The following is a 24,533-nucleotide window of genomic DNA, read 5'->3' as shown; positions in this document are numbered from 1 at the left end:
TGCTGCTTCAGAGCTGGCTGATGAGCCAATCGTCTAAATCAGATATGTTACACCTGGGAGAGCCGGACAACAGGCAGGACAGTAGCCCTCTAGGCCCGGAGTTGGAGACCCCTGGTCTAAGTGCAGCGACTTCTTTCACAGGAGGCAGTACAAACTCGAGTAACTAAAGCAATTTTGGTAAGACTTGACGAAAAGCCATAACAGGATTTTGTGCCACATCAACATTCTTGAAGTAACCACTTCACAACTTTTTGTCTGCGAAATGCAAACGTCGCCAGCCCACTTGTCATCGGGTCATCTGTTCTCACCAGAGGTCTCGCTGTTAATTTTGGCACAGCTGATTAGGACGAAACAGTTTTGTGTGGAGCGGCTGAAGTTGAACCATCTGGATTTAAACCAAGCGCACTTCCTTCCCTCGCACCGCTGACGTGCACCCCAGTGTACATTTCTAATCAAAAGGGTGTTGGATTCAGTGTTCAGTCCCTGTTCTTAGAATCTGGAAAGTTAAGATTTGACTGTCTCAGGTCATCAACACAATCATTTTAGCACAGAAGGTGTAAATTAATTGGATTAGAAGTAAAATGTTGGGTTTTTTTAAGTTTCCCAGATGAATATTTTTACATCACTGCATATACTGTCTGCGATTGGCTGGCAACCGATTCAGGGTGTCCCCCGCCTACTGCCCGGAGACGGCTGGGATGGGCTCCAGCACCCCCGGCGACCCTAGTGAGGATCAAGCGGTACGGAAGATGAATGAATGAATGCATATACTGTGTTGGCCAAAAGACAAATTGACCCGCACGCATTCGGCAGAAATGTCACGACAAAATGAATGGAGCTCTGAGTGAGCAAACCTCGCAGATAAACAGCACATTTGACCTTTTGCGTTATCACTTGTCAAAACCAATTATATCTGTGTCACACACATTTCTCCTTTTCATTCTTTATTTACTGTAGTGGAAAATCCAAGGTTGGATTTGTGTGTCTTAGGCCCTCAACTTTGCACCAGTGTCTTGCGGGCACTTTGCCCTGCCACACACAGTCAAGAAAATGTTGTGTGTGTGTGTGGGGGGGGGGGGGGGGCAGTTGCTTCGACAGGTGCCATGCATCTTTACTGCTACTGTGTGAACTAAAATAATGAGCACAGAACAGGATATTTGAAAGGTAAAACAAATGCTTTTGTCTTCTTTTTTTAAGAATGTGTGCAGCACGCTGTGGTGTACTGTGGGAGCAACATGCCACTCCAAGCTCGACGGTGCTGTGGATGGAACCACTTGTGGCCAAGATAAGGTGGGTCTCTTGTTTCATCAGTGATGATGTTCTTCAAACTGGAGGCGTCAAAATGAAGGTGTGCCACATCCATCAATGTGGCCCACCAACGCAAACAAGATTGTGTGCAAGATTATTGTAGTTAACCAATGCAAACAATATCACTAAAACTAAAAGTGGAAAAACATTTTGCGCCCTGTGATTGGCTGGCAACCGGTTCAGGGTTTCCTCCACCGACTGCCCAAAGACAGCTGGGATAGGTTCCAGCCCCCCGGCTATCCTTGTGAGGATAAAGTGGATCGAAAAATAAATGGATGGATGGAAAAACATTGTCGTTAACTAAATAAAATAAACATGAAAATATTTTCTTTTTAATGCAAAAACTACCAAGCAACAATTTAATTTAAACTGACTTAATGTACAAAAAAAGTATAAATGAAATAAAAACTAACTAAAATGAAAAATCAGAAACTATGGTAACCCTGGTTTCTCCTTCAAGTTTTTACCAAATGAATTACAGGTTAAGTAACGTTTTTTTTTTTTTTCATTTTAGTTGAAATCTTAGAGAAAAATTACATTTTTCTCAATGTAATTGAAAACATTGAAAAAGAAATGCTTATATGTTAAAAGTAGAACTACTTTTAACATATAAGCATTTTTTCCCATCAACTCCCTCTTAATTGAACAATTGTGTACTCATCAGGGAATGGGTCAGTTGAGCCGACTATTCGTTCAATTGTTTTGTGGCCTAAAACCAACAGTGTAGTCCAAAATTATTGTTAAGAAATATCAAGAAAGCTTGAAGCACTTTAAAATGTTTTAAGCTTACCTCGCTGGTGTTCAAGGGTGCTCTTTATAATCCAAAGCATCTTATAGTGCCGACAATACAATAATTTGTTCAAAAAGAAACTGATAGCAAGTCATGAGAGTTTTAGGGTTTAACACATTAACTAACCTCCAATCAGCCAAGAACATGAAGTGTTAATTCATTCGGTATTCTGAACTGTGCTGTTTTCTTGCCAGTGGTGTTTCAGTGGCCAGTGTATCGCAGCTGGGCATTACCCAGACAGTGTCAACGGGGCCTGGGGTACGTGGAGTGAATGGTCGGCCTGTTCAAGATCGTGTGGGGCAGGAGTTGAGAGTGCACAGCGGGACTGTGATGACCCAGTGTAAGTTTTTTTAACTACTTTTTACTCAAGTGTATATAAGATATAAGATATCCTTTATTTGTCCCACACTGGGGAAATGTACAGCCTCCAGCAGCAAGAATGTAGGTAGAAAGAAGAAAGAAGAAAAAAAAACAACAAACACCGTTCAATTAAGTGCAATATAAACACAAAATGGATAAATCGCAGTGCTATTTACAATTGTCTTTCACATATACTCACATTAGTCATTTGGTACACAGCACACTGTAATTAGATCCAATGCAAGAGTCGTGCTTTGAAAGGGGACATCAACCCCAAAATGTTCTTTACAATAATATTTTGGGGTTGATGTCCAGCACCACTCGTCTAAACATGGCAATCTGATTCATAATCCGTTAACAACCATTCACGGTTCACCCGTTTTCTGAAGGTGAGCCCTGATTGGTCGTGACTTGAGCCCTGAGTAACTGTGATGTCATTTTCAGTCGACAGCAAGTAACAAAATGGCCACCCCCTGATTTAGCCAAAAATGGGTGGATTTTACTGCTTAACTCTTTTTCCACAAACGCAATAGCAATTAAAAATCTGTGTTTAGACAAGTAAAGACGCATATAACATATTGTAAAGAGAATATTTTGGTTGACTTCCATGTATAACAGACAAAAAAAATCCTTATTACATTCAGTGCAATGAAGATGTTTCACATTCTTTCAAAAGGTTTATAATGGCCTTTCTTGTCCTGTCGGATTCAACAAGACCTTCCCTGATTTCTGTCAGTTCTTACTAACAGTGGGTAGGCTAGCTGGGCCTTTGTTCAATCCACCAGGAGACACCTGAGCCTGAAGATAGAAATGTGAGGCCGAATGTAGTTGTCCCCGACGTGGCCGGTTTGTTTAAGAAACTCCCAAAGATGTTTTCTTCTTAATACAAAAGCTGGTTCACACCAAGGCCAGAATGCTGAGATGCAAACTCAGCAAAGTGGTTCATACAGTGCGGTGCAGTATAGTGAGGAATCCGATAGCCTCCATGTTGGAGAAAATAAGCAACCTTTGAACAGCTGCCTTGCCCATCATTGCGCCGCTGGATGATTATTTATTTATTCATTTTTGGTGCTGCAGTGAGAAGCTCATTTGCATTCAAGAAGAAGGGACAATTCTTTGACATCAATGACAATATCTTCAAAATTTGGATAGGGAGATTATTGTTTGAAAGAGGCATAAAATAAACCATGTCAAATTAAAAAATATGTGAATATGAATGGTGGTGGTGAGGATAAGTGGCTCAGAAAATATATGGATGGATGAGTGATGGATATTTTTTAACACAGGTGTCACCTACCGACTGTGTACCTGTACAACAATATTCTGACTCGCGCTGGCAATTGATAACACATTATTTCATTGGAACATGGTTCTCAGTAGTTCTATTCAATTCTGAGGAATCGTTTAAGTTACGTGACGATTCCACTTAAATTCCTGTTAGAGGGGGAAAAAAACACTTTAATTGACTGGGGCTGCTTTTGTGCCTTGGACTTGGAGGAAGAGATAGGGGGAAGAAAAGAACCAGCTCCATCCGTGACCAATTGTGATTGGGCATATGTCACAGCGAAAATGAGGTATGCGAAAAAGAAGTGTGAGAACCTGCCATTACAGGTGGTGTCATTCCTCTCTTGGATGTCTCTCGGGAGGATCGCCCAACTCTCTGTGGACGTGGCAGTGAGTTTCTATCATTGTGCGAAAAGCATTGACAAAACTTTTTTTTAAACAAAACAATTATTTGTTTTATGTATGCATTAGTTTTGACTCCAGATAAATGAAACCGATCACTGTACATAAAATATTAGTAGCCTAGTGTCTGATTTTGGAAAAATTATTCAGTGAAAAAAAAAAAAAGCTTAATGAACACTCCAGCTGGAAACGTTTCTTTCTGCACAGTCTTGCTCTTAAAAATCACCATAGGCAAGATAAATTCGTAACATTTAAGGTGGTCCGTCTTAAAGTCGTCAGCTGTTTTACTGCATTAGCCAATTGTGGAAGGCTTTCAAAGGATTCTTTTTTTAAATGACAAAGTGTTGTGCGACAAATACCAATTCATATCAGTAATTGCAGCATTCAACTGGGGTTTAGGCATGATGTCGCTAATGTCTTCCCTAGTAAGATGAATCTTCAGAGTAAAACAGTAAAATTGTGAGCTGAATTTGGGGAACTACTGCAGGTCGGATGGTGTTGCGTTAGCATTGCTATAAAACAAGTATTTAGCGTTGATTATTCTGGAGAATTAATGATCTTTAGCTCAGACAAGAGCTTCTTTGTATTTAGCCAAGCTATCACACAATGTCTGATGGAAGGCTTCAAGTTTAGTCGCATGCCATTTGTGTCCAAGCTTCCTATATGTTGTTTACGTGTGTAGGTTTCATCTGTAAACCTCTTAAGGTCATTTCGCATTGAAGGGTGAACATTTTCGACTCTTGGCAAAGGTAGAACAATGCGTGTTGATGTTCACATCAAGGTTCTCGTTCTAGCTATCTTCTTCTTTGTTATATCTGATTGCCTCATTCTAGTGTCATTGGAGCAGATGTCTTGGCTTGTTACGCACCAGCTCCCTAAGACTAGATTTGATTTCGGATGCTCTGGCCCACACATTACCGTGGCTGTTCTTTTAAGATTAATGTGATGACTTCAACGGACAGTTAGGACGGCAGAAAAAATCGTTGGCATCGCCCTACCCACTCTTGAGGACTTGCACACTGCAAGAATCAAGACAAGGGCACGGAAAATCCTCCTGGATCCCCCGCACCCTGCCCACCACCTTTTTCAGCCACTCCCCTCAGGCAGACGCTACAGATCTATGCGTACCAAATCCAGTAGACACTTAAACAGCTTCTTCCCTCTAGCCATTAACTCCTTAAACAGTCACTGACATAGTCACTCTTCTTGCACCACAAGATGGTATTACAAAACTACTGGTATACTCTAAAATGGTTCAATGATTTTGTTGTTTACGATGATACTAGTGCAGCGTGTTATACCGGAGACAAATTCCTTTTGTGTTCTACATACTTGGCCAATAAAGATGATTCTGATTCTGATGATTCTGATTCTGATTCTGATTCTGATGAGTGATTGAGTCATCGAAAACTAAAGTTTGGGAGCCAGTAGACTGAGGTTGAATAGAATGAGCTAAGGCTGTTCTGCATCTTAACAGGCTTAACACGATCACCTCAATGACTCCGAATCTACACAGACATATTCTTTCGAATCTGTATTAAAAGCCCACCATTTTCGAATGAGCATCACATGTACTTCGAAATTCACTACTTGAATGATGATGATACTCCTTTCATTGACTGAAAGGAAACAAATTAAGAAGAAGATATTTCATGACACACGTTATGCATGTCTATCTCATCAATCCTCCATCCATCTATTTTTCGATCCGCTTATCCTCACAAGGGTCGCGGGTGGTGCTGGAGCCTATCCCAGCCGTCTTCGGGGATAGGCTCCCCGATAGGGGGGGGACACCCTGCACCGGTTGCCAGCCAATTGCAGGGCACACAGAGACGAACAACCATCCACGCTCACACCTAGGGACAATTTAGAGTATTCAATCAGCCTGCCATGCATTTTTTTTGGAATGTGGGAGGAAATCGGAGTAACCGGGGAAAACCCACGCAGGCCCTGGAAGAACATGCAAACCCCACACAGGAGCTGGAAATGAACCACGTACCTTTGCACTGTGAGGTGTCAACACGCTCACCGCTTTATCACCGGGCCGCCCTCTCATCAACCACTCAACTGCAAGGTTTTTTTTATAGTTCTGTATACTCACTTGCCTTGTAAATGGGAAAGTAAAGTTGCAGCTATCAAATACACCTATACTACAATACATACAGTATCTTCTATACATTTAGGCCTGCCATTGTTTGTGTGTTCAAATATGTTTTGTTTGTTTAAAACAGTGGCGGATGCTGGTCTGTCAAGGAGGGGAAGCTCAATTTCGGCCTGCATCATAAAATGTGTATGTTTATTTGTAGGTGAATTCTACTCTCCGTTCCTTTTAAAGAAAATGAGAAGGTTGCCTTCACCAAAAGATCGGTGATTGGCTCATTTCGCTGTCAATCAAAAAGAGATTCAGCCTCAGACAGATCATACAGTCATCATGCAAGAAGCTGAGTTTCTGGGCCAGCCTATAAACGCCCACTGTACATAGATTCCCAGAGACGCTGAGCGTCCAATGGGTGGGACAAAACCTGCATTTATCCAATGACTCGTCTCGTTTCAATGCATTGGGACAACTGACACTGAACTTTCTCAACGCACAGCGTCCGCGCAGTCGACGCTCGGCGTCCACACAGTTTAAAGCACAGCGAAGCTGCGGGAATGAATCAGAAGAGAGTCGCATCGTAACCAGTAATAAGAAGCTGATTCGGAATTAAAATTGAGCGCGTTGTACCACATATTTAGTCAATGACATGTCCGTACAATTGTACGTACACACATATAATTTGATCACTTACCTTTTGACATTTCAGAGGAAGCTGAGCTTCCCTTGCAGTTTAGAGCAATCGTCTCTGGTTTAAAAGTATATGAGGGATGTGATTTTTTTTTCCACATGGTCTCTAGATTAGGCATTTTCTTGAAGGTATCCCCTGCAACGAACAGGGGTTCAGTGCTCGGTCAAAAGTCTGTAATCAAAGGAACTAAAGACAGAGGGCAGCAGGCAAATGATTTATTGTGAGGGAAAAAAGTGAATTACTCTTTCAGTTGCCAAATCAGTTGCCAAATCCCATTCAAATAAATCCTTTGATCACATACGTGATGACATCGATTAGATCTTCCTGGCTACCATGTTACAGTGTATGCCAGGACATGTGTGCCATGTGGTATTTCCGAGCCCTTAATTAATTTCTCTACCTCGTTGTCATTTATCATTTGTACTGATTGATCACAACAATATTATAAAGATCCCACACCCATTTATTGATGCAAATCTCATGTTTTAATGTTTTGTAAATTTATCCTCACAGTCTCCCAGTCTTTAATGTGGCCAATATGGCCCTAAAATGAGTATGGATAAAGAACTTTTTGAAAATGCATACGTGATAGTTTGACTGCTCTGAAGTGAGGAGAGAAGCTGTAAGGAGTTGTTCAATTCAAACTTGTCACCAGCTCGATTACTGTCGCTGATGGACATAGTTTAATTTGTCACCAGGCAATGGGTGATGGCACATTTTAAGTCAGACAGTTCAAGTGAAGTACACTTTATGAAAATAGGCCATACAATGCAATGCAATGGTCTTTAACAAGAAAACTTACTTGACCAAGAAATGTATGTAGTTCATATTAGTCAGTTGTTTTTGTTCTTGTTGTGACTTGAAAACTATTCAAGTGACCATGACAATTTCCCTAAATTACCTTCTATATACAGTATAGATATGTATTAAAAATATATAAATTAAAAACAATTTTAAAAAAACATTTTAAATTACTGTTAAGTGGTGAATTAACTAGGTGCACCATCAAAGGTAAAACAGACCGGACCCACTGTGAGTACACTTTCATAAAAAAATACTTTCTGATGCAATTGCTGCATCAGACTGTCAATTTGTCCCAGAGCTTTCCAAAGATTTGATATTAAAATCAGCGGCACCAGGCAGCAGTGGTTAACACATCTTTTTCACAGAGCTGATGTTTGGTGTGTGAATCCCATCTCGAGTTTGCTTGTTCTCCCCGTGCTTGTGTGTGTTTTCTCTGGGTTCACCGGCTGACCACCCTTATATTTTGTGTGTTGCTTTAAGATGTTTTTTTCTTTTCTGACAGAATCCAGCAGGTTGGGTTAAATGGATGTTTGTCAGGCTTTCGTGTACATGTTGACACTAAGAGTTGTGTGTGCCCTGTTACCAAAGTACCTTTCCAAAGTACACAGATAGCTGTAGAACATTGCAGGAAGGCGTATCGGTACGTTGTCTTCTATTTTGATACTGCTCTCCTGTCTCTACGTCAAGGGCCAGACAAAGATTGTGGTCATTTTTTCTAGCTTTGGTTCATGAGAAGATAGCTTACTCTCTCAAAATATTATTTCATAAAACAAGGAGCTTGTCAATCATTTAGATCATGCATCAAACTCAAGGCCCGGGGGCCAGATGTGGCCCGCCACATCAATTGTAGTGGCCCCCGAAAGCAAATCAAAGATCCCAACTTGCTAAAATCTGGACCAAAGTTTCAAGTTTTCATCTGTGATAAATCGGTGACATAATGTCACCATAGTCCTTTGCCCAAACCCCTCGTTGCCGTTTATGAAACAATAATTGAATATAAACATTATTCTTGACTTCTTCATAAAGTTTCGTCACAAGGGCCCTGCAAGGGAAACTGTCATTATAATGTGGCCTGTGACAAAAATGAGTTTGACACCCCTGATTTAGATACATCAAAGCACCAAAAGCAAACATTATTGACAGTGAAGTTGAGCTTGTTGAATTTTTCAACCAACATGGCAGTGTATTTGACTCGGTTTGACTGGAACACACATGCAGTCATGAAGCAAGATCAACAAATGATAAATGTATTGCATTTCATGCAATTTCCTTTCTTCATTGAAAACCTTTCAATTGTTAATTTTATCATCTGGTTCAATGGGTTGCCAGTGAAAGACAAAAGCTGCCTGAACAGCATTGTCTAAGGGTGCTCCAAGACAAGTGGCGTCACGCAGCGAGACTTGGGTACCCATTTGCTGAAAATGCCACCCGTACCGCCACAAATTTTGCCCAGCGTTATTTTGTGCCCCTGATGAAGAAAAGAAATGATTCTCTAAGTTTCTAATTCCTTCCTACTAATCAGGCTGCTCAACACATCACTCTTTTTAAATCAATCGCTTTTTTTCTTTTTTATGAAAAATGACCGTTTTCATTGTTGCCTTTGTCTCCTTGTTTTTGTTTTATTGCCTCCTGCCACTGAGCCTATTTACCATGTCTTCTGTGACCAAGTGTTTTTTGAGTGTTTTGTCTGACCACAAATGAATTTCCCTCACCTGGATCACGATAGTTAGTTTATCTTATGGAGTTTTAGATCATTGTTTCTAACTGTTCCTTCATGCCTCATGCCACTCAGTCTACTTCAACATTATCAACTGCTCTAACCCTAACATGTGCTTCAGCCCCAGGAACAGAGGGAAGTACTGCCTGGGAGAAAGACGGCGGTATCGCATCTGTAACACAACACCGTGTCCAAACAACGTGCCCACTTTTAGAGATATCCAGTGCAGTCACTTCAACAGTGCACTCTACAAGGGCAAATTCTATAAGTGGGTCTCAGTCATAAGCAGAGGTGAGCAGCCGATTTTCATTCAAGTTGATAAAGTGATGTTTTGGCCCAATGTTCCATGTATTGTCATGCCTTGTATAACATAAGCGTGTCCATGTTCCACTTTAGTCAGTCCTTGTGAACTCCACTGCCGTCCACTGAATGAACACTTCTCTGAAAAGATGCTCGATGCCGTCACTGATGGCACCCCGTGCTTTGAAGGCAACAAAAGCCGAGACATGTGCATCAATGGCATCTGTAAGGTAGGGGTATATATCTCAACGTAAACATCTGATTTCATTTGTCAAAATTAATTCACTGGTATACACATGGATGTTAAACGTTACACGATAGAGGTTTTTGGAGTTGAACAGCGATCACTAAGTTTGAAGAAAAAAACAAACAATACTCAATGACCGATTTCATCAGAAGATGGAACAGTCTTTCTCTTTCAAGAACTTGCAAATTTACTCTGCAGTCAACCCGCGCCATTGCAGAAATGCATTGAAAAAAAAGAATTAACCCCCCCAAATTCCTCCCAGAAACAATGATGAACATTAAATATAATGTGTCATATTAAAATTGAATACATAACACACATACCGTAGCTACTTGTTTCTTTGCCAAAAATGAAATGGTTTTCAGACTTTTGATCAGTCAAAAAAACAAAACAACACACTAAAAACACCACAAACGCTATTGCTTTGTGATTGGATGGTCGAGGACGCAAAGGTGAAAAGTCTTTTCACTCTCAAGATGCGTAACAAGTCTAAGAGTAGATTCGCTTTTGAGCTCACGTATGCACTAGGGCAGCACAGAACGACTCCGGGCTGAACGAAGTTGTGTGGCCATTAAGTAGATCGTGAGCTACCAGTAGCCCGCGAAGTAAGTACTGTATCTTTCGCTCATGGCATGAACTCAATCACTGCCAGCCCGCTCAGTTTAATGCTATTGATATACTGTACCTGCCTGTCAACGATAGTGGATGAGTTAAAAATAAATCAAATAAAACTAGACTGCCACCTATCATCCATTGGGAAATGTGTTACTTAATTGAGATACAAGGCAGCCTGTCATACGCCTGTTGCATGCCACACCCTGCATAGACGTCTATGGGTTCATGCAATTATGCAAGGTGACCGAATATATATAAGACGTACAAAGAATTCTCAGTACATTTTTAAATAAATACATCGAGAAAATAGGTGGATCATTTAGACTTGGACATTGCATTTGTAGCTGGGAGTAGCACTAAAAACTATGTGTACACCCCTGCAGTACTGTATTTCTTTTGTGTGTTTGGGTGAAATGCTGAATGTGCTACATTCTCTCTACGGGCAAGTGTTATGCAATTGACATTTTGCATTTCATGTTATTCAAAATGCTGTAGCCGTTTTTCAAGATAACATCCACTTGACTATCTGGGACAAAATGCCGGTTACTGATATGCTCTTTGGATTTGGATTAGACTCCAGATTTCATGACATTTTGTGACATTTGTCTGAGACACTCATTCTTTCACAATTTCTCTTTCATAGCAACGACATCTATCCATCCTTTGTCCATAGTGCTTGTCCTCCTTCAGGTCAGAGTTGACCTTGGGCATGTACCTCGCACAGCCCGTGTTGATCAATCCAAATAAACTACCATTGATCCGACACGCAGTCAGATTTAAACTCTTGATTTCAATCAAAGCTAATAAAAAAAATGAACTTTACTTTTACTCCAAACTCTCAGAAATCATATTTGGGTTTTGTTTTCAGTTAAAAGCAAAAGAATAGAACAGCAATTGGCCAACCTTCATTCTTTGAAATGCTTGTAGTAGAAAGTACTATGGGATTTGCTTTAAACCTTCCCTGCACCCTGTCACCTAATAACATGATAAGCTGTCTATTGTTGTAACCGCTGTCCCTAAAAGGGTTCATTTATCGAGAAATGTTCCATTTGACAGTACTTCCTGGATAGACTAACCTGTTCTTCTTGAGAATACCCATAAAAATGCTTACAGTTATGCAGGATAATGAAAAAATGTTCCCAATTCATTACCACAAAAAAAAATGACCCATTCTGTACAGTTCCTATCAAAAATATTTCCACATTCACCTTTAAAATCCCTTTCAGATTCAGCTACCAATTGCAACTAGTATGTTATCTTATTTTATCATTCTGAAAAAGGGCACGTGTCTTCAGTCGTGGTTATCCTTCCAAACGTACACCCAAAGCTTGCATTTACACTCACATTTAACAATTTATTCAACCATCTCGTCAGAAGAATGTCTTCAGTTTCTTTTACTTATCTCATTCAATTCTCTGCCATTGTTTGTGTTGTGTTGTTGCCTGCCTGCCGCAGGATGTCGGCTGCGACTACGTGATTGAGTCAAATGCAGTGGAGGATCGATGTGGAGTGTGTCTTGGTAACGGCTCCACCTGCGCAACTGTGAGAAAAACATTTGAGGAGAGTGCAGGACTGGGTATGTTTCTCATACTTGTCGCAATTTCACTTGAGCTCAGTCATAATAGAAAAGGTTGTATAGACTCGACAATAGTGTCGAATGTTTCTGACTTGGCAATGATTCTTGCCACAAATGTGATTCTGTTGGAAACCTTCTTTATATCACCCTTTGAAATGATTCTCATGCATTTGTGGGAAGAGCGCTTTTACAGAATGACTAAAATCATCACTGTCATTGCCAAAAACCTTAGGACTCTTCGTTCTTGTTTGATGTTCTTTGGCTAATTGAATGATTGACGTTTTATCGATAACAAGGAAGAAACAAGGCATATTGGCTATTTTTAATGTATTCTCTACAACCCAGACTGTGGATATATGGAATTGTCTTTCATAATGACGTCACTTCGTGCTTCGTCTCACCGTTATACTACCTATGCGTGGTGGTGCAAAACATTGCGTGTTGAAGATTTACCTTTAAAAGACACACGCTGCTCATCCCACAAATGTTTGTGACTTTGAAAAGGGCAATCACTGAAAAGGGAAATCAACTGGCTCAGAACTGTCTAAAGTTTTCTGGTAAGTCAACATTTAAGTACGTAACCTACTTTGTAAAACACATTTCAGGTTTGTTTTATGTTTATGAAACAATTAAATCGACTTCTCGAGGCTTCACAATGTCTGCAATGACTGTGATTACACAAGCATCGACACTTAGATGAGATGCGTTGTCATCAAGGTTATGTGGACATTGGACTGATCCCGGAGGGATCATGGGACATCAGGATTGAGGAGATGGCCGATGCTGGAAATTTCCTAGCGCTCAGAGGTGACGGCCCCAACAAGTATTATCTGAATGGCGGCTGGACTATTCAATGGAATGGCGAGTACAAGGCAGCTGGGGCTGTATTTACGTATGAACGAACAGGCCATCGAGAGAACCTAACCTCACCTGGGCCCACCATGGAACCACTGTGGATTCAGGTAGGATTGATCATAAAATTCACTGCTTTGGTTTTTTTGTGATAGCTGTCAATACAAATGTAGTTGCATCAAAACTGTGCAATTAATTTAATCCTCTTATTATTTCGGAGGTAAATTCAATCCTTTTCAATGTTCAACATTTCTAAGTAGAAGTACAGTATACATTTTAAAATGAATATTTCACACTTACCGGTAATTTAATGGGGCCCACTGACTAAAGAATGGCACGGTTCTAATGCATCAGTCATAGTATTCTATGACATTTTAAAACAAATATTTTAGTTGTTTTCTACCTCAGTTGCCTTTATTTTATTTTATTTTTTTTGAATAGCATTTGGTCACACATAAAATGATGCTGCTCTCTTTATCGATTCAATTTTCATCTCACACAAAACTATGTTTGTTTGACTTTTTCTTCTAGCTCCTCTTTCAAGAGACCAATCCAGGAGTGCGCTATGAGTACACAATCAGTCAAAATATTTCTGAGAATAATAACGGTTCTGCCTCCGTTTTCTTCTGGAAGTGTGGATCATGGACTGAATGTAGTGCCACCTGTGGAACAGGTAGGGGAAAATGCTTTGCTCGAGAATTTTTTTCAGGTGTTTTATTTACATTTCTTTGACATGCTTTCATCAAAATCCCCCATGAATCAAGAGGGTGGTGCCTGAACTTGGCAACCAGTGAGGCTATGGAGAGTGCATGTTGTCATTTCGCTGGAAAGTGTATACATAACAGTGGTCTGGATCTCAGTGGAAAGTGTATGCGTCACGGAGGACTTGATCTCATTTGCAAGTGTGTATATTCAGTCCGGCATTTGGTCCTCTGCTTTTCTGCATTATTTAACAGGCTGGCTCTCACAGTTTTCGTCAGGAGAAGCACTATAAAAATTATATTTTTTAATATATATATATATATATATAGATAGATAGATAGATAGATAGATAGATAGATAGATAGATAGATAGAGAATGAGTTATGTGGTGTGAAACATGTTGTGTGCCCTTGCATCAGCGTAATTGCTTCGTTTTGCATCACACACCCAAAAAATTGCTTAAATCTCAAGGTGAAGGAGACACACACACATGAACACGCAGGGAGGATAGGACGTGCATGCACCCGCGTGCACTCACGCACATGCACACGTGCACATATAGGTTTGCTCCAGTGAAAATGGGTGGAATTAACGAGTTAATAAAAGGCACATGGCAGACTTCCTGCAGTTATCCAAAAGGCCTCTCAGACAATGAGAAAGAACATTCTCTAGTCTGATGAGACAAAGATGGAATTCTTTGGCGTGACCACTGCAAACCTACCAAGACCTGGCCATCCCTCTAAACTTTTAGCCCAAACAGGGATATGCAGCAAAAAGGCCTACAATCATTCTCCATAAACTGCAGAGACCAACAGCTAAGATGGGAAAGCTAATGTGGGAAAGGGTGCTTTCGTCAGATAAGATCAAAATTCAACTTTTGGGGCTGAACGAAAGCAAATGTTCAATGCAGCCACATACTGTAATTCGGGGAAAGTGTCATCCATTACAACTGATGTCTGCTACATCAAAGTACTTTTTGGGGGAATAAATACACCCAATACAATACAATACAATGTATTTTGGGAGCTTCAATGCCACTACTGCACATATTTATTGACATTTTAAAAAAGCCTGACCTACCCGATCATGTCACCAATGGAGAAAATTAGAACTTGCTAATTGCTTGCTAACAGACACAATTTTTTTAAAATGGGCTGATATCAAATGTGGTTGTTAATTTTATACTCATTGCATGGGCAGGCACTCCTGTACACACTCGAGTTGAATATTTCTTTTTTCCTCAATGATAGAGACAACACAAGGGAAAAAAACAATGAGGCAGATGTGATCAACATGCACCCCAATTAAATGAAGCATTGGACCAAATAAAGTTGGCTGTAGATATTATCTTGTAGGTATTTCACAAGAAATCTATTCATGTGAGTCTGACTCGGAATGTGATGAACTCTTTTTTTTATGAGCCCGTCAAATGCCACTCCAGTAGATCAGAGTTGCCACAGTCAAGATTATTTGATCACCCACATACTTTTAATTTGCTGCAGGGATGTTTCCATTCACCTTAAAATATTACCAAAGTTCAAAATGAAAATGTATGAGAGTATCTTTCGTTGTTGACTTTTCCTTTCCAATAAAACCATGCTGCTATTAATATAATGCACGTTACCAGCCGCATGCACAAGGGCTTCAAAGGTGTCTCTCTCTGTATGGGGTGAAAATGCAAAGACAGGTACTGCCGTAGGATGTAAATCTGCCATTTGGAGACACTGCTTTGGTTGAATCTGTCTGTGACAAACCAAACAGCCAATGTTCTTTTATGTGACACAGAGGAAAGTTTCCAATAATATTTTTTATTTATTTATTTATTTTACCCCCTGTACATTGTTTATGTTTGAGTTTCCTTTTCTCTTTCCAATAAAGCTGCGCAACCATTCGATAGATTCATCTTTCGTGCATGATACCAAATGCATGCACAAGGGCTCCAAAAGTATATTTCTCTGCATTAGGTGAAAATGCAAGGACGGGTACTGCAGTAAGATGTAAATATGTCATTTGGAGGCACTGCTTTGTTTCTGTTTGTCAGAAACCAAACGGCCAACGCCCTTTTTTGTGATGCAGAGTGCAGCTTTCTTTTTGCATTATTTTTATTGAGTCACACACTAAAATATAACAATTCTATAGTTGAGTGAAAACAATCTAAGATCAGATAAGAAAACCTTATTTGTCTGACAATGGAGAAATTCCCACTTTACAGAAGCAAAAACAATGAAAGGGAGAAGTAGAAGAACAAAGAGTATAACATTAAATCTAAATTATAAAATATAAATATAAGCATATTCAGAATGGGGTGGGGGTGAGTCCACTTTTTCAGGTCAGGTCTGTCTATTCAATAGCCTGACAGCAGTCTGAATTGAATTGAATTGAATACAACTTTTGCAGTGCTGTCAGGGTGGCCTGGAGGGGATGGGAGGGTCTGTCCATCATAGCTTTTAGCTTGGTTAGCATCCTCCTGTTGCCCAACTCCTCCAGAGTGTCCAGGGAGCAGCCCAGGAAAGAGCTGGCCCTCCTTACCAATCAATCCATTCTCCCTCCGTCCCGGGCTAAGGTGCTGGCTTACCAGCAGACTATGCCATCATGAATGGCTCATCTAAATGACATTTTGATCATTTGTCCTTAACTACTATCGATAGCAGAGCAAACATTATGTCACTGATACCTTGAAAATAAATGGTGCATGCGTATGCAAGAATGCTTTATTGGCTGAAAACCTCTCATTTCATGATCATTCCAGGTGTCCAGAGGCAGATTTTTCACTGTGTGGAAAGAACTAATGGAATAGTGGATGAGTCATTGTGTGATCCTTTCACCCGACCTGATGACAACCAAACCACATGCAACAAGGAGCCTTGTCCAGCCATGTGAGTTTGAAACACGACTTGCACCAAGAGCCACGTGTGCAAGTCAACGCATTTCAAAGTTCAAAGTTTGACGCAAGTTTGAGGCTGTCTTTCCTTCAGAATTTATTTAGTTAGTACTTAAATTGGGTTTATGATCAGGAACATGAACTCTTCTAAGGTCATCTTTACAGTAAGTTATATCATCAACTGTCATAATCAATTGATGAAAGTCAATTGTTTGTTTTTGTAATTATACGTAGAAAACGACAGTACTTGGTACCGTCAGTTGCTTTTTAAATTCCAGTTCCTCTTCCACTGGCAATGTACGAACCCAATAGACAACAAACATCATTTTTGATATGTTATAAAACGTTCCTACTCAAAGAAAAAGTAACTTTTGAGCAGAAACAGCATCGCAGATTGCTCTGATTCTTAAAAAAAAGAAGAAAATACACACTTTTAATTGACCTGTTGCCCTTTAAATCGTACAGACTATGCGAAATTGCGAGACCAGGCATGCACACACTTAGGACGTCCATATTTTTGGAATAATGAAAAAAACAGTTCCGGGTTTGTCTCCCGCCACTCCTGATCATGATTGTTCACAATTGTGCATAAGTAGTTTTGAGTTTCTTAGCAAACACAATGTAGTAAGGTTAAAGTGTTTATGTTGCATGGCTTTTCACCACATTGAAACTGCATTTTTGAAGCACCGCTGAATGCACAGTTGGTCAGAAACTCAGCAGAGCCATTTTGTTTCATGCGTGCAATACAATAAAATTCATCCAATGTACACTACAGTATTTACTCTCAAAGGTCAAATGCATGAGTCATTGTGTTTGGCTCCATTGTGAAATTTCCGTCCCAATTCAGTCCACAATCCAAAGAAATCTGTGTCTCTGATTGCAGATGGTGGGTGGGTGAGTGGCAGAAATGCTCAGCAAGCTGCGGGAGCTCTGGAATGACTAAAAGGACAGTGATGTGCATCCAAGCCATCAGTGTCGATGATCAGAAAGCCTTACCGCCCAGTCAATGTGAATCCACGCCAAAACCTGCATCCGTTTTGTCCTGCAACACAGACACCCCATGCCCGGCAGATTGGACCACTGGCAGTTGGTCAAAGGTGAGTGTGGCCTGGAATACGACTGTTCAGGTAATGACGTACACATCGTCAACAGTTCCCTTGAATGACCACTTAACTTGGGGAAAATTCACACAGAGCGAAGGTTATCATTCACGGAAAGTAACAACAAAAAAGAAAAAGTGAAAAATCATTTTAGTTTATGAAATAAATGTAAAACAAGATTGCTTAAAAAAATAAACGAACTGAAACTGCTTTGTATATCGTATGTTGATAAAACTAACTAAAGCTAACTATAATTATCACAAACCTTTCCTTCGTCTTTGTGAATTAATATTATAATTGAGCTGTCAGGGGTCATTTTAAATTTATTTTGGGTGGTATTACAGTACATTCGTCACTTGTTGGGGAATTATAAATACTTTACTTAGGTACAATAGTGAGTGACAAATATACAAACAAATAATAATAATAAAACAATATAAAAATACAACTAATAACTCAAATATTTTTAAACAAACAAACTTGTTGTAAAAACTACATTTTATTTCAAATTAATGAATTAAAAACAAAAATCTAAATGAAATATAAGCCAACTACAATGGACAATGCAAAACTAAAATAACCTTGCACAGTGCCAGGTCTGGTGGCAGGGACTGTCGGCTGCTGAGGACATTATAAGCAGATGCGTTGCCATGGTGAAGCAGTCCCGAGTTGTACTGCAACAACTTCGTCTTCTTCTCATCCACTGTAAGAAGCAAATGTCACAGGATCTTCTTTTAGACATGCTAGTTGATTGTCTGGCCCACACTAAAGGGTGAAACTCAGTTTGTTTTTCAAAATACATGTTTTTTTGACACCCGTCTTTGTACACCACATTTCCCAGTTTACATAAATCCAACTCACAGCACTGGGAAAGTTGACCCTGGTCCTCCCCAAGGTCATGGCTCCAGACTAACTTTGTTTTACTCGGAGCATAGTGGCCCCTACAACTGAAATTTTAGGTGTGTACACTGTAAACAAACTTGTTACAAGATTCACATTTCCCTCATTTGAACTATATTACTTGTAAATGGGCTGCAGTGTCAAGCAGGAGTTTTGTCAGGTCTCACATGTACGAGTGTATAAAAAGGTTTACATTCACCGTCTCAAATTTTACTGTCAAAATGCTACTATTTAGGGACAGTCTGGCACCCGGAGAATCCTTTTATTTTATTTTTACAGTTGGTAACATTTACAATGGATTCAGCACATAAACTTTATTTTTGCGATATAAATCAAGAAAAATGTATTGATATTGAACAGTTATTTGTTCATAAGGCAATTAGAGGGGTTAAATAATAACAAGTTGCATGTGCGTATATTTATTGGGGAGCCTTGATATTAGCTGCTAACCGGTCCCACCTCTCACCCAGTGATTCTAATAAGGATCAATGCTATAGAAAATGGATGATTGGACATATTTAAATTTTGACTTTTTATCACCTTGTACTTTAATTCTGGCTTGTTTTTTTTTCTCCCAGCTATGTGCCCGTTTGTGGGCTTGGTATTTGACAGCATCATTGTTCCATGCAGATACTGCTGTTAAATCATTTGGGGTATCATGCTGTAACTTTCTTGAAAGGCTTTCTCTTCAGCTTTCTAGCAGATGCCAGAAGGTTTTCTGCCAAAAGATCTGGTGTGTGGGGTTCAACTTGAAAACTTTCTCCGCCTTGACATTAAAGCTTCCATCTTGTCCATTTGTACACTTGGGATTTCCATATGCATGTGTTGACACCAATATCCACAGAACATGGACATGTGCACACAAGTACAATTTTTGTCCAAAAAGTCTCTTCGTGTTTTTATGATATTTCACTCCCCACAAATAGCACAACAAATGAATTAAACTGAGTGTTTTAGTGGTTAGTTTTGTAAATATAGTACAAGTAAATGTTGGGGGAAAAAATCCAACTAGCCGCCATCTGCTTTCACTTTGTCGAAGTAGCTCTGACGGTCAGAGGTTGAATTAATGTATTCTGTGATTGCTTCATCCATGCAGTGTTCGCTAACATGTGGAAGGGGAGTACGTCGGCGTAATGTGACCTGTTCCAGAAACACCGGCGTGGACTGTGACCTGCAAAAGAAGCCCCTCTCTCTGAGTACCTGTTCAATCCAAGACTGTCCTCAAGTTGTGGACAATTTTGGTGATATTGACTGGTCTGGAAGTGGATGGACAAGCGAAGAAGTGTTGAATGAAATTAACCTCATACCTGCATCCAAACTACCTCCAAAGTACAGTTCCACCAAAGTTCAATCAAAAAAGAGTGATCCAAATGATGTCAATAACATCTTCGAAGACTTCCATTATCATAATAAGATAGAAGGTGAAGACAATACTCCTAAAGTGGATGACTTCTACTATGACTACAACTTCATCAACTTTCATGAAGATTTATCAGATGAGAATGCTGGAATAGATTCAGGGAACAGTCAGGAACAAGATTTTCTGCATGAGGAAGAGCCAACTGGCAGTATGAGGACCACAACTCTTTCTTTGAAACCTGCAGAACCAGAAAACATGACTAAAGACACCCTGGAGAACATTGGAAACTCTGGAAAAGGAGAACCTTCTGGAAATTTTGATGACTACCTTGCTGCGGATTATCTTCTGCCTGTTCCCACCACTAGGTCACCTCCAGAACATTCTTCGCAGAGAAATGGGTACGATGAGCTCCTTTGGAATGAAAACAATAATGCGAGTTCCCCTTTGAATGAAACTACCGGAGAGCCTACAAAGAGTAAAAATGTGGGGCAAGATACAGACGAGGCTGAAAATAATCACAATTTCACAGGGGAGGAAAATCACACCGGGGAATTCACTCCATCACATACTGGTTCAAAGCCTGGTATTCAAGCTGAGGACCGTCACACTGTCACACTGACAGAAAAATCCAGAGAAGAAGATGGCTTAAAATTGCACCAAACTTCCACAATGTCTCAATTCGCTACGCCTAAAACTTTAAGGTCTTCAGGAACTGTTGGAGCTTCAGAGTTAAATCTTACTCCAAGTACCAATGAATCACCAGCATCCTCAGCTGATTTTCATCTGGACAATTTGCACCCAACCCATCTCACCACGGAATCGGTTGCCATTCAAGATAATTCTGACAGAGGCGTCAGTACGACCTCACTGCCTCCCTCTGAGAGTTCCACCCTTCTCCTTACCTCAGATCTTGTCACGTCAGGAAATCGAAGTGACCCTGATGACACCATATTGTCTGCCGGAACACAGTTGCAGCCGCCTACGAACCGGGAAGGACACAGTCAGCCTCCCCCAGATCGTTTCCAGCCAGCAACAACGGAACAGAGTCTCACGAAAGCTTCGACTGAATGGACTGCAGCAGATTCCTCTTATACATCATCATTTCCATTTGATGACCACGACGACGATCAAATCCTAATTCCCCCGATCATAAGATCGGATATTGCAAGTGACCCGGACTCTTCATACAATCCCCCACTGGTGAACACCGCGTCCACCGAAGCCATTACCACACACAAATCGAAGAAGAGTATCTCACCAAGCCGGCATTCTTTTCTTTGGCCACCCCCCCAGACAATATCAGAACAAACGCCAGCCGCCACACAAGTGGCAGCCTTTTGGGTCACTGGCAACTGGAGCTCTGTAAGTCTCAATGAATCACTTCCATTCTGTTTTTGCACTCCAGCAAAACAACATACTTGTCTGTGCCTCACTGTTTCTGGTTTTAGTTTTCTGTTTTATTTTGGTCACTGCAGATATTTCAGTCAGATTTACCTTATATAACCATGTAATATGATTAATGCCCTGAATTTGCCTCGAAGTGTTGGAAATGTCCAAATATTTTACACAATGATGCATAGAACACAGTTACAAACACTCAGAGTTTAACAGGCTTAGCCCGATCTCAGAAATGAAACGAGGTTTCTCATGTATGCCAACGTCACTGGTGAACAGTCCTTTGTGTGTTAGAATGTTTTACCGTGTTTCTGGCCAGTGCTCTACAAGCTGTGGTCTGGGTGCCATCTGGAGGACTTTGACGTGCAGTACTGGCTCCGAGACTGATTGTGACCCAGGCGAGAGACCCACACCTGCCCAGCGTTGTTATCTGCGCCCCTGCTCCATGTGGAAAGTTGGGGAATGGACTAAGGTGAGATGAGCCTTGTTTGATGTATTTATTTATTTATTTTTCCACTGTGGGGATTTGGAATTTGCATTGATGACATTCCACATACTATTAATTTGTGTTCTGTTTGCTTTCAACACATTTAACCAGTTGATGGCTTTGAGGTAAAAAATGTGACTGATGATTCTGTTTACCTCTAGGGTCCGGACTGGCCTTTCTCTATTAGTCTGTGGCTTGGCTTAAAGCAGGAGTGGGCAATTAATTTTCCAGTGTGACTGTGTGAGAAACTGTCATGGATGTAGAGTTACTCATCAGATTTTTTGTGATATTATTACACATACTGAGTCTCGTAACACTTGACAAATTTGGTACCGCGACACATATTTCATCACTTAATTTAAAGCGGGAATCAGGCTAATGTATCACCTACAAGGCAAGATATTACACTAAATCAGTCACCAGAATCAGAATTTCTTCACCCCCCTGGGAAAGTAATGCAGCAAAGTTGATTGGATTGCCCATTCTATCCCTCTTGCAAGCGTTTCATTTGATTGTACATGATCATCAGCAATTTTCATGGCTGAGAAGTCACTGTGAGACAAGTCGCTGTCAGGGTTTCCTGGAATAAAATGCAAAACACTGCGCTTTGGAGGTATGATTTTAATGAACCGTGTGCCATCAATCGCTGTGCGTAAAATAGTGGTCATTCTGGTTGGATGTTTGTGATCAAAATGCAAATCCGTCTGCTTCTGAGCCTAAGGCGTCCGGTGGCTGATGATGTCACGCCATGGCAACTCCAATCGGACAAACTACAATGCGCCCTACGAAATTACATGATGATGTGCTTGTTTATTTATTCCCATTTTTGGTTCAATTCACCTCAAACCTTTGTTTTCATGTGGGAAACAGAATTACAAGATGAACTGATATTCTACACACCCCCGCTCCACCTCTCCATGAATATATTATCAGGGTAAATCACCATGGCCCTCTTTCACTATGCCAGAATGTTGCATAGTCACTTTTCAAAAGTCTTTACGGTTGAGCAATGTCACTAAATATAGCAACAACAAAATTTAGTCGGTAACACTGGACACAAAAGTAACTATTTTTGTACTCTTTGCTCATTGGTATCTCCCACACTCGTCCACATCAAAATAAAAGCAGCACATTGTTTCCTTTTTCTTTTAAACTTAATAACGTCAAACTGGATAGACCTGATGTGGCCTGGGCCGTACCTTCGGTCTTGAAAGCTTGTGCGTACAGTATATGCATGTTTACTTAACATTGCTCTCATTTAATAGTGAATCACAATTAAAAGCATGTTCCCATTGTGCACTTAGAACTGGAAAATTTACTGTTGCATTCCAAAAGTCAAAGCTGCTCTCTGTATATCTATGTATGTATTCATTGTATTTAATAAATGGTTGCAGCATAGCCAGGTGTGTTTTTAATTAGTATTTGTAAACAGGCAACAGATGAGAATAAGCCCACTGAAGATCTGGAATACAAAACAGCTCATTTTAGAAGACACCTGGAGGCTCCTAACCAAATGACTGCGCTCTCTTTTTTCAGTGCTCCAGGAATTGTGGGGGTGGCATAAAATCTCGAGAAGTCCAGTGTTTCGACATGCGGGATCAGAGACCTCTACGACCTTTCCACTGTCGAGCAATGTCCTCCAGGCCACAAAGTCAAATGACCTGTAATCTTCAACCATGCCTTGACTGGTACACTTCTTCCTGGGGACAGGTGCCTAACATGACACTTAAATTGAGATAATTTCTCCTCTCGCACCACCTACTCTGGCTGCCTTAAGGGGAGGTTTATGAAATGAAATGTTTTTGACAACAGGCTATCACATCACTTTTAAGTCTGCTTGACCTTTAGTGATGCCATTTACTGCCTTTTCTAGGAAGCTGAAAATGAGCTAACATGTTTTTTTTCCTTCCCACATCTTATTTTGAAAATGGTTCGCTCAAAGATCTCGGTTTGCTTTTCACAAACGTAATGAAAGAGACGAACACAAACCCTTTCAGGGTGTTTCTGAAGGTCACTTGTTCTTTTTACTATACACCATAAACGGTTGTACTTGTCTCACCTGCAACCTTGTCCTGCGTCTATCATATTGTGTAGCTGTAATTGTGCGTGTATGCGTGTGTGTGTGTATGTGTGTTGAAATCAGTGTTCAGAGGTTTGTGGAGGTGGAGGACAGCAACGACTTGTCACATGCCCAGAGGAGGACCTTTGTGACACTGGCCTGAAGCCCAACAACATTCAGCCATGTAATGCTCAGCCTTGCGCTCAATGGCTAATTGGATCCTGGGGACAGGTATACGCTATGTATACACGCAATATATAGGAATGTGACCTCCCTATATACATGCTACCACTGTTTCGATTGTTTGTCTTAGTTTTGGAAACATTACTATGAATATCTGATCCACTTCATACTCAAGGTTAACAATATACAATAAATGGGACTGAAAGGACAAATGGCTAAAACCGGGTGGATTTTGTTGCTTAACTCAAATTCCACAAAGGTAATATGAATCATAATGTGACGTTTATACTAGTAGCGGTGCCTAGAACATATTATTGACGAAAATTTTGGGGTAGACCACCCCTTAATTTTTTTTTCTTTTCAAATCGCACATAACCATAATGTTGCCTTAAAATAAATACATATTATATACCAAAAATATGAAA

General features: G+C 40.3%; 1 protein-coding gene across 1 annotated transcript in view; it reads left to right on the top strand.

Moving 5' to 3' along the window:
* LOC127599236 (A disintegrin and metalloproteinase with thrombospondin motifs 7) overlaps window positions 1-24,533 on the top strand; it is a 76,617-nt gene that overhangs the window by 39,496 nt on the left and 12,588 nt on the right. The window contains exons 10-22 of the mRNA XM_052063007.1: window positions 1,198-1,290; window positions 2,293-2,438; window positions 9,573-9,742; window positions 9,848-9,981; window positions 12,069-12,189; window positions 12,907-13,151; window positions 13,573-13,714; window positions 16,493-16,619; window positions 17,508-17,721; window positions 19,721-21,346; window positions 21,699-21,851; window positions 23,403-23,576; window positions 24,010-24,156. Of these exons, the coding sequence (XP_051918967.1) occupies window positions 1,198-1,290; window positions 2,293-2,438; window positions 9,573-9,742; window positions 9,848-9,981; window positions 12,069-12,189; window positions 12,907-13,151; window positions 13,573-13,714; window positions 16,493-16,619; window positions 17,508-17,721; window positions 19,721-21,346; window positions 21,699-21,851; window positions 23,403-23,576; window positions 24,010-24,156 (3,492 nt within the window). The remainder of the gene's footprint in view (window positions 1-1,197; window positions 1,291-2,292; window positions 2,439-9,572; window positions 9,743-9,847; window positions 9,982-12,068; window positions 12,190-12,906; window positions 13,152-13,572; window positions 13,715-16,492; window positions 16,620-17,507; window positions 17,722-19,720; window positions 21,347-21,698; window positions 21,852-23,402; window positions 23,577-24,009; window positions 24,157-24,533) is intronic.

Source organism: Hippocampus zosterae, chromosome 4, assembly GCF_025434085.1.
Source record: "Hippocampus zosterae strain Florida chromosome 4, ASM2543408v3, whole genome shotgun sequence".
Lineage (NCBI taxonomy): Eukaryota > Metazoa > Chordata > Actinopteri > Syngnathiformes > Syngnathidae > Hippocampus > Hippocampus zosterae.
The sequence above is the reverse complement of the archived record's forward strand: the minus strand, read 5'-3'. Positions and strand labels throughout refer to the sequence as shown.